Here is an 11,538-nt window from a genome sequence, read left to right as displayed (position 1 = left end):
GAAGGAAAAATAAAATATATGGAATGTAAATTTAATAAGAATGCAAGAGTGGATGATATTATAATAAAATTAAAAGATCAAATCTTACAAAGAAAAAATCATTTCCGATATTTGGGATTAGTGATTCAAAAAAATGAAGAAATTCACGAAGATATCATGCATTAAGGCAGGTTGGTTAAAATGGAGAAATAATTAGGAGTGTTATGTGATAGTAAAATTTCATTAAAACTGAAAAAAATTCTATAAGACAACTATAAGACCAGTTTTGTTGTATGGCTCAAAATGTTGGGCAATCAAATACCAGCATAAATAAAAGACGAGCATAGTAGAGATGAAGATGTTAAGATAAATGTGCGGCCATACAAAAAAAGATTAAATTAAAAATAAAGTTATTCGTAAGAAGGCATGAATAGTGCTAATCAAGAAGAAAATAAGAGAAAATAGACTAAAATAATTTAGTTATGTGAGAAAGAGACCAAAAGACGTCCCTGTAAAGAGAGTTGATGAAATGAAACAATTAATCAAAAAAATAAATAAAGACAGACCCAAAAAATTTTTGAGAGATTAAAATTTAATATGAAATGTATAGATCTAAATAAAAATATGACAAATGACAAAAATACATAAAAGTCTAAAATTCTTATAACTAATCCCACATAATGGGATAAAGACAAAATATATTGTTATTGTATAAATTTACAGAAAAAAAAAATTATTTTCTTGATTAACCCTTCATGAAAGTGTAATGAGCAAATCCCTGCCCTGTGGATGCTAAATAATCATTGCCATCCTTCACCTAAACAAATAGTAGAAGTCCCCATTGTTCAATAGTGAACAGTCAAAAATGAAGCACAAAATTCATTTTCTCGTATGTTACTACCATAATCAAAGAGGGACAAACATAAAAGCCTCAATTTGATGCTAAAATCACACCTCTGGAGCACCAGACATTAGAGAATCAAAACTTAGGACTACATTTATAAACCATGAAAACAAAATAACCAAAGGGATGATCTAATGGTTGGTGATTCAACCAAACAAATATAACTTTGGATCATCAAACGGCTAGCGAAACAACAAATGATTCCTTTCATGAGACTCAGAATGCTGGCAGAAATTTCATTTGGGGAGGTGTCCGAAGCTTCGTATGAGACTGGAAATGTCCCTATCCCCACGCTGGAGGTGAAGCACCCGAAGCTGATGGGTTTTGGCTGCAACCCTCAAAGCCTTGCCAGCCTGCTTGCACACTTCGACAACCTACTGAAACAACTTCCTTAACCTGTCAGCGCAGGTGGCTGCTCTTTTGTTGGTCGGCTCAAGAACAAGTGCATATTTGAAATCTGCACAAGGAATGGACCATTAATCCAACATTAGTGTGTGCTAGCTAATTCTCCTAGAAGTGCCCTTGGACATGCACTGTCCAATGCAATTTGAATGTTAATTAAGTTCTGAGACCTGCTGAAAAACCCAGCATAAACAAATCAACTTAAATTTCTTTCCCTCTCTTCTACTTGCCAGTTTTTTGAACTTAGAACCAAAAATAAATATATATATATATATTATATATGACTCTGCTAAGTGAGATTTCTTATCTTTCTAATTCTCTGGCCCAATCGCGGAAGACAAATAAGAATATGATTAAACGAGCTGGAGAGGGGGGCGCTAGTTAAAATTTACAGACAGGCTTACCTTCAATGGCCTCTTTATAAAAGCCAAGCATCTCTCTAGCTGTGCCTCTTCTCAGATACGCTTTTACATTCTGAAGAATATTAAGTCAAAAACAATTATATCTTAGTTCAAACATATACCGAAGTAAATCATGAGAAAGATGTATACTATCGTTGGAAAGAGCAAAGACTTGTTATGCATGATTAGGCCAGATCTTTCTAATATTTATTTACGGTTACCAATTTCTTTTTTATATTTTAATTTCTGAGCAGGATAACTAGAATTTTTTGGTTTATAAATCCTCCTACAGAGAGGACCAAAAAAATACAGAGGCCTCAAATAAACAATGAAAAACAGTAACTATATTTGTAAAATATATAACTCCTTTAGGGGGGCCGTAAATAAATAATGAAAAACAGCGACTATATATGATAACAATCCTTGAGAAGGGAGTCACCTTTTTATCTAGATTGATGGCCTTAGTACAATCATCTTGAGCTTGGATGAAGCTGGATTGATTAAGAAAAAAAACTTGTCAAACATGTGAAATATATCAGCCAAAGCAATAAACTTCCAAGTAGGAAACAGTACCTTCCTAATTCCAGATAAGCTGCAGCCCTATTACTAAAGTATGTTGCATTATTGCCATTGCTGAGTTTGATGGCTTCTGAATAAAAGCCGATTGCCTTCAGCCACTGTTTCTCTTTGAATGCTTGGTTACCCTAAGTAATATGGATCGGTGACAGAACTTAGTAATAAGTTAAATAGAATAAAATGGAATAACTTGTAGACAACTCTGAACAATACGGTAATAAAAGTCCTATCTCAATAATGCAGAGGAGGAGAAGGGCATTTGATATTACGTGCAGGAAAACATTAAAACCCTTGCAGCATATCTCCTGCATGGAAAAGATTCATGCAACCCTGCATGTTCAAGTCCTCTTCCCTACCAATTGCTGAATCCTAGCCACAGCATCAAAAAAAACCTAAAGGCACCCATTTACATTGGAGCCATTATAACAGCAAAAATGTGACGGTAAAAATTAAAATAACTCAGTTTCATTTTTATGTATCCTGAAGTCATCAAACTTATTGGTAAGAGTGCATTTTCATAATTTTTTGCTCTCAACTATTCTTTTTTGGGCTTCAAAAATACTACCCCATGTCCACCCTTCTAGCCTTAAAGCCAAATCTTTGGCTACTAGCATGAACACAGCCATCAAGCTAGTCAGTAAGGTGCTCCAATTTAATTTCTCCTCCTATTATCTAAGTCCATATACTACAGGCATTTACACTCCTAATGGCTCTTTCTTTCTGCACAAATGTAAGACGCTACAGCCTCTACAAACACTATAGCTATGCCACTGGACAGCAGACCCAAGATCCCCAGCCCACATGACCATAACTGATCCCATTTAACTTGTCTAAGTGCCCACCACATTCTTAGAAGAGCCATTGATATGACATGGAATACAGTTTCTGACCAACCTAACACAAATTAATGAAGGCAAAAGGAATTAAGCTAGTTCATAGGGCTGCCAGCATTCCAATAAACGAACACAATCCACAAGAGGTGGATATAGGGCCGATAGAAGCAACTACATGACAAACAGGTGTTCTTTGACAAATAGAAACTTCAGAACCATAACTGTTGAGATAGCACCTGAATAAGACAATATTTGTGGAGTGAATGACTTCAAATAAAAAATAAACAAAATGAAAAAGGCCAACCTTTTCTTTAGCTATCTCAGCAGATGTTTCCTGGCTGACTACTTTAGCAGATATTTTGGACTTAGCAACTAGATCAGCCTGCTCCTGCAGGGAAGCATACATGATCTGTGCAGTGTCTAGCAAAAACCGATCACCTCCATGCCTAGCAATAAGAGAAACGGAAACTGGGCATTTGTCATGAAATCCCAGCGGTATAGTGACCTATATAGAAGATGACAAAAGAACATGGAAGAGTAAGTACCATTATGGAAAATAGACAATACTGCATGAATCCTATTCATACATTATCAAAGATAAACCCAAGACTTAAGTTACAGCAATCTCAAGAAATCTCAATACTGATAAATGACGGGTTTGTGTGTTCCTGAATGGATAGACAAAGCAAGAGAGGGAAAAGAGTGGGATAGAGAGAGTATTCACCTGACAACAACCTGACACGCTAGCCAAACTCAACAAACTAAATGCACGACGCAGGTAATCAGAGGACAAAACCTCCTTCCCACCCAGCTTTGGAGGAGGGTCAGCAACTGTAGGGATCACCAATATACCATCATCCTGTCCAGACCAGGCACAATAGCAACAAGCATAAAGCAAACAGTATCTCTGGACTGACAAAACAGTATCTCTGTAAGCTAAGATGTACAGACAGTTAAAGGCCAAAATGTTGGGCACCAATCTAGGCCAATATATATAGTTACATGGATGTCCACCTAACTTTACCACAGAAAGAAACTCTGACAGTGAACGCATGCTTGGACGAGCCATAGTGAGAAAAATAACACATTGACATTGATAGAGTAGGAAACCATGCCATACAATGAATCACTCCCCATAGGATACACATGTTTTTAGGTTCCACTCAGCTGTAGGAAATCATCAAGACCAATTGCTTCTGAGAAAATGTTCTATATCCTTAACATTATACTGTCCAGTCCACAGGTGAAACAAGTATTCTGGCAGTCACCCAAAACAATATCAACAGGTACAGGAAGCTCTAATCTTGTAATGCTAAAACACTAAGTAGAAGTGTATGTTTGGGGGGGGGGGGGGGCAACAACAGGCACAGCATAATGAGGGAGATTGAATGGAATAAAAACAGAAATTACGCAGATTGAATGTAATAATGCCAAAATTAATACCATTAGAAAAGAGTTCAAGGTTGCACGCATCTTGTTCCTTATTGTATGACATTCCTCAATCTCCTTATCTGACATCTCCAACTTTTCAAGTATTTGTGCAGCAATAAGAGGATTTAAAGTAGGCTTTGCTGAGCTGACCCACTCTTCATGGTTCTTTTTGAACTCGTGCCTGTGTTCAGAGTGATTGAAACAAAATTTAGAAGCTCCATAAAATACAAATGTCACAAAACAATACTGCATGCATTCAACAGCCTCGACATTTTCAACAGATAAGGCCTACAGACTCCAGGAATATAGGATAAACTATCTTCTGCAAACCAAAACTATAAACTATAGGTTCTCCAAAAACTTTTATGAATGGACATGAAATGAATCGTTTGATTAATTTTATATGCCAACATATTCTTGCACCCAAAAGTAAGCAAATAATAGAAAACCCAAGAGCAACCTCACTACTAAAATGAAATATTTTGAAAATAGAGTCTGACACTAACTCAGATTATGCTACAGCTGCCAAAATTCTTTTAAAGAGAAAAAAATTAATGATTGAAATTTCATAAAGATGCAATAGAATGGTTTGCAATTGTTATTAATAATCAATCTCACCTTTTAACTAATTCCATGACATTTGCTAGTGATCTTAAGGAACAATATTTTGCTTCACCATTTGACTTCTCCTGGTAAAAGGCTTTCAAGCTAGGAAGTCTAGAATCCAAATATTCTCCAAGATTTTCATGCCTCAGAACTTGTCCTGAAAAGTGCTATTAAAAATTTATGCACTGATACTCTCAGATGAGAAAACCAAAATTTCTTATTTTTCAGCAAGTAACAAGAAATAAGTATGAGAAAAGAGCATACTCCCAAATAGCTTTTCAGTGGATTTAATCACCGTCTGGGCAACATGATCACCAGGTATCTTTAGTAATTGAAAACAATCATCAGCTATAATAATATTCCTAGGATTACGTTGAACTGCAAATGGCAGTTGCAGCAGCACGTGCCCAACACGACGGAGAACACTGGGATCCTTTGCGAACCATGCTGCAAGAATGATGTGAATTGGTCTCATAGACAATTCTTTAAAATGGAAAATGAACAAAAACAAAAAAATAATAAAGAAAACTCTGGACAAAAACTGGCATAGAGACGCATTGTACATAAACAAATATAAATCAAAAAATATTAGACAATAAGTGCATAATAACGGAATAAAACATATCTTGACATGACCCAAAGCTAAACATCAACCCTAGTTAGAAAGGCATAAATAGTCTGAACTAGTCCAATGCAAAAATGAAATATATGAATATTTATATAAAGATTAAACATAACAAAAAAATGAAGCATAAAAAATGACTAGCAGACAGTGATGACTAATCATTGCTGCTAATAATTTTGGAACAATCTGTCCAAGAAAACCAATGAAGAACCATAGGAAAGCTGCCATACTTGCTAAAGTTGTCTGTATAATATTATGTTCTCAAAAGAACTCCAGCTATAGCTTTTACATTTTGAGAAAGGGATAGAAAAGCAAGAAAATAGGTAAAATTATGAAACAAGGTATACCATTAAACCGCACAGCAGTAAGAATGACCATAATGAGCAGTAATTAAGAACTAGGTAGGGGTTCAATAAATGATTGAAGCATTGATTTTCTTTTGACTCATTGATATTGTTAAAATGCTCATAAACAGAAGCACAGTGGATGTAGGACTGGGGAAAGAAGAAAAGGGGATGTGTGACTGATGCTCAGGCATTTGTAAGTAGTTTTCATTGCAACTCGGCTCCCAGTGAATCTGTGTTGTTGTTGTTACAGGTAGTTGGTAACTTCCATCAAGATTGAGCACGGGTAAAATAAGGTTTGGGTGTAAGTAACAGGATGTCAGCATGTTGTAAAGTGGAAGTTTAGACCCAGTTCCTACTGGTGTCCAAAATATCTTGTATTACAGAGTTGAATTGGGCAATCAATATTGCTGGTATTGAGTCCAGCAAAAGTAGTTCAAGGTCCAGAAGGATGAAGGCCTGCTGCTGGAAATGGCTATAAAGGAGTCAGATATGATGTCAATGTGGCAGGGGGTTTGCAAAGAAAGGGGAACAGTGGACATTTGGACTGGTGGACTGTAAATGATAACCATGAACAATGAAATCAGACAAGAACCTGCTCGCAGAACTAGAGTGGGAAACATTACACAAGTCAGCATGCTTGAGGAAAAGCTTATGAAAGTGAACTGTTCTAAGGTAAAGATTCAAAGAACAAGCAGGTGTATGATCATTCTAGTAAAGCAGTAAGCAAAAGTAACTGGCTTGCAGACAATTTTCTAGGACAGCAGGTTGGCCAGAACTTGCAGTAAAACTGATGGAATCTTTGGATCAACCAGTAAGTCTGAAACTGCTGATTCATTTATACATAAAATGGTCATCAAAAACCCAGTTCAAGAGAAAACCATATAAATTCCTCAACATAGTGCAAGAAAATGAGAAACAGGGCAAAGAACAAGCATATCAGTTTGAGAGATGCAGAAGGGAAATGAAAGTTACATGAAGACAAGCAGGAAAAGGTTCCATTAGTGGAGGACACAACGCAGAAAATTACCCAGTGATGGATGTTAATGGAGGGAGGCCACCATATAGAGACAATTTATCAAGAAAGAAAGAAAATTTTGGTGTTTGTTGCTGTGATTAGTTCCAAACTAATACAAATTAGCTTCTTAGGGTCCATAAAATAAGTTCCAGACAAGCAGGAAAAGGTACTCTCCAAGTGAAATGTGGGATTGAGGAGCATCTGAACAGGTAATCTCCAAGGACATCACAATAAGATTATTGGGGTATTGAGAATAGTTGAGGTCAAAGGGGACAAACAACTCAAGCAAGAAGAAGGATCTAGTACAATGGTAAAAGCTGCAGAGCGGAATATTTCAGCTTCAGTAGAAGGAAAAGGACAACTGACAGGTAAACAGCTACTTGAGGAAAACAACCACAAGTGACTGCATCACCATCATAATCATCGGTGGCTGGATGAATTCTAGCTTACCAATCATCTATGAGTGAATATACAACTAAGCTCAAAAGTTCATTCAGCATTTCAGGGCCTGCATGATCTCATAATAGAGAATGGAGTCGAACAAACAGCTCTAGCATATCCAAAACATGTTGCAGGATTAGTAATACCTTTACTTAAGCTGGTAAAGAGATATAGATGAAGGAAATAAACTGTAAAAAAGGTGGGGGTACAGATGCAATTCAGTAGTCTCTTATCAATATTAATACAGATACTTTTAGACAACACATACCAACGGTGTCAAAACTTGATGAGACGGGAATAATCCCAATCTGAGACGCAGCCCCATATGAGGGTCGAAACCCCAACACACCACAAAATCCAGCAGGGACTCTCACACCACCATCCGTATCGATTCCTGTCATAGATGGTTCAAGTGAAGGTATGTTCCAAAACTAAATAAGAGAAACCTAAAAACAACCCAAATTCCAAAATAGGAGTTTCATCATTAGCTTAAGAAAGATGAAAAGATATTAAAAATGAGGAAAGCGACACTTATTTAGGATAAAATGCTAACAAGTGACTAAAATGGTTAAGACATTTGAGAAACAAACTAATAAATCCACCTAAGTAAAATGGATGAAATGGTATGGTAACAAAAAGGTAGAGAAAGAACAAAGAAATGGCCTTACAGATGGTCATGGATAAGAAACAAGCTAGAATCCATGCAATCAAAACCATCTAGTGAAATTAAAACTCAATGTTGTTATTCCTGTACCTATTTTTAACGATATTTCTACATGTTTTGCATAGTTTACACTACTTCTTTATATATTTGAAGTATATAGAATACTACATAAAATTGTTGGACATATATTCCACTTTTGATAGGGTCTCAATTTTGACAGCTATGTTTAATCAAAAAACTCACCAACATGACAATTTTCTATAAATGGGGACAAAAACATAAAGTCAGCACAGAATAAAAGAACATTTATGGTCAAACTTGAAGATAAGTCATTTCAAGGGAAGATTACTTCAGATACCTATGAACATATTGTCAAAAAAACAAAAATATTATTGAGCATCTTACTCGTAGAATTAAGGCAAGATGATTGTGATGGAGAAGTGCTTTTGACATGTTATGTAATTGCAAAAGGAAATTTTTATCAGACAACAACAAGACCAGCTCTGTTTTATGGCACAAAACATTAGACAATAAAATACCAACATGTGCAAAATATGAGCATGATTGAGATGAGGACCTGAAGTCATATAAAAAAGGACAAATTTAGAAATTAGTTACCCTTAATAAGGCCAAAATAACTCCTACTAAGCAAAAGATGTATGAGACTGCAATTAAAATGATTTGGTTATGTGAGAAGACAGCCAATGTATGCTCCTGAGGACAGTAGATAGAATGGAACAAATTTATAACCAAATGGCATAAAAGAACCAAGAAAAATTTAGTGATAAACCAGAATTCTTATGGTCAACTCCAGAAAATGGGATTAAGGCTTAGTACGTGTTTTGTTGTTACCATTTTTCATATAAATATAGTGACAAAAGATTTTGTTCCTTCGTGTCCAGATCTACAAAAATAATGGAATAAGAAAGGTTAAAATGTACTCAAAAACAAATAAAAAGTGGTAAAGAGTTTAAATTTCAACCACTGGAAGTTTTAAAGGAGAATAATATGCATGCAACCATATCTTGGATTTTTTTCTTTTTCTCCTTGATCATTTATTCCATTTTAGCCTCTCCAAGTTTGTGCGTCCGAGAAACAAAAGTCAGAAACACATGTACTTTGAAATAGATCAAGTTGGAAATGCATATAAACATATGTGATGTTGATGTTGGACATGTAACATATACGCACAGAAAGTTAGGGGAGTGCCTCTCTCTATACTTCTCAGCCTTGTTATGTTGACTAAAGAAAATATTCCCCAAGACCACACCTTCAGCTTCCCAAAAATAATTAAAAACAAAAAGAGACCAGTGTGAAGAATAAATCAATAAACTAGGATAAGGAATAAAGTAGAAACTCTGTGAAATGCTTCATCAACGTAAAAACATATATAGATCAACTTATAAAGTCAAAATGAAGTACTCATCTCCTAGAAACTTGGAAGGTTTACCTAAGGAGAAGTCAGCAAGACTGGCAGCCACAACTACAGCAGCTCCACAAGATGATCCTCCTGGTATTCTTGCAGGAGCAGCAGGATTGGTAGGTGTGCCATAATACTTATTTTCTCCACTGATACTGTAAATAAAACATGCAGAATCAACTGAGGGCAGATGCGTATGAGGTACATATATATGATACCACTAATACCTAGGAAACATATTGTCGCATGAACTAGAACAAACTGCATAATGTATAGGTCATATCAAAAGGATTATATTCTGGTATTTATCCAAGATAACGCGTGTCGTTTGGGTATTGCTTAAAAACAGTGAACCATATTTCTTTGAAAATAATCCAACCTAGACTTGAAACACATATCATATTTGCTGGGCCAGACCAGCAGTTGCAAGTTGCAACTAGACCAGGATAAGAACTATACATATCAATTACTAGAGAAAAACAAAAAAAAAAAAATGGAGACAAACCTATATGCCATTTCATCCACGACTGTTTTCCCAACACATGTAGCGCCACTGTCAACAAGAGCTGAAACAACAGGAGAAGTTCGAGAAGCAATTTCATGTGTCTGTACCCAGTCTAAGTGGCCAAAACCAGTTATAAATCCTTCAACATCAAATCTGGAAATCAAAATAACAAAGCTTATTATGTCAGTAACCAAGTGGTTAAGAAATAGAAATATATAACAGACAAATATCCATATAAATATAATTGTAGCATACATTTGAAGTCACCATTACTAGCACATAGTAAATTAGTTAAGAACACAAAGTACAACACTACACTCAACCACAGTGAGGAAGTATTGCATGCCCCTGAAAATTTTCAATATTTCACTGAAACAGGGGCAAATTTAGTTAAACAATGAGGATAGGACATTTACATTTCCAATTTTCAATAAAAGAAAAGGCATGCGGCCAATAAGAGAAACAAAAGCACCTTAATAACACCAGCATCCAATATTTAAACCAAGCATATTAGACTAGCTTTAACGTTAAAACTTTCTGAATTGCACCTTAATCCTAAACAACATCCTCGTTGTACAATTGTCCAGCCAACCCTTCTCTTTCCGCATGTCTTAATGATAAATACTTCCGAAAACACGCATGTAGCCATACTCAACGGACAAAAATAAAGAAAGAAAGAAAGGGGTAAAAGGCAGGTAGGCTATAGCGTTCAGTGAAATAGGGCTTTAAACAAAACCCCCAAAATTGAAAATTCAAGTTCAATTTCGTTTGTTTTTCAATGCTTACACATCCGAAACGGCGAAGGTGAGGCCAGTCAATGGGTGAGGGGCTTTGGGAGGAGCGGGCTGAGGAGGAGGGAGTAGCTGAAACCTCTCCACAAATGCTCCAAAATCTTCCTTCACCGCTTTCTTTAGCCGCCTCGTGACTATCAGGATTCCGGCCAAGCCCAGCCCCAACAACACCCAGAGATTGGCCGACGAAGACGCCATGGATGATTCACAGCTCTCTGCTGCTAAAAACGGATAGCGGATGGCGCAGAAACCCTAGAATCCCCCCACCAACGACTGTAGAGAGGCGGGTAGAGAGAGAATCCAAAAGGTCACAGAATTGTTTGTTTCACTCGAATGGCGGTCTCTGTGAAAGCGAAACCTGGCCTTTATCACAAGGAATAGGAAATTATATCTCTTCCGGGAAGGTTTCCCATAATTGAGGTTACCTCCCCTGAAATTTGCAAAATATAAGTTCTCACCCATCACCCATAAATAGTAAATACCCCCAAGTGATTTAAAAATTATTTTATTTTATTTTAAATACCCCCTAAATATAAATTATTTTATTTGTTGCTTCTCTTTTATTTACAACAAAACATAAAAAAATAAAAATTATTTT

At 36.1% G+C, this 11,538-nt stretch overlaps 1 protein-coding gene across 1 annotated transcript; it reads right to left on the bottom strand.

Moving 5' to 3' along the window:
• Window positions 1-622: 622 nt before the first annotated feature.
• LOC127795660 (translocon at the outer membrane of chloroplasts 64) lies at window positions 623-11,290 on the bottom strand. The gene is made up of 13 exons (XM_052327467.1): window positions 10,936-11,290; window positions 10,150-10,302; window positions 9,675-9,799; window positions 7,829-7,954; window positions 5,397-5,579; window positions 5,145-5,289; window positions 4,539-4,707; window positions 3,820-3,954; window positions 3,400-3,600; window positions 2,260-2,390; window positions 2,126-2,177; window positions 1,690-1,759; window positions 623-1,340 (listed from the first exon to the last, which is right to left on the bottom strand). The coding sequence occupies exons 1-13, from the start codon at window positions 11,136-11,138 to the stop codon at window positions 1,258-1,260; spliced, it is 1,776 nt and encodes a 591-aa protein (XP_052183427.1). The 5' UTR covers window positions 11,139-11,290; the 3' UTR covers window positions 623-1,257.
• Between the last annotated feature and the right edge of the window lie 248 nt (window positions 11,291-11,538).

Source organism: Diospyros lotus, chromosome 2 (genome assembly GCF_014633365.1).
Source record: "Diospyros lotus cultivar Yz01 chromosome 2, ASM1463336v1, whole genome shotgun sequence".
In the NCBI taxonomy this organism is placed as follows: domain Eukaryota; kingdom Viridiplantae; phylum Streptophyta; class Magnoliopsida; order Ericales; family Ebenaceae; genus Diospyros; species Diospyros lotus.
This window is presented reverse-complemented; position numbering and strand designations above follow the sequence as displayed.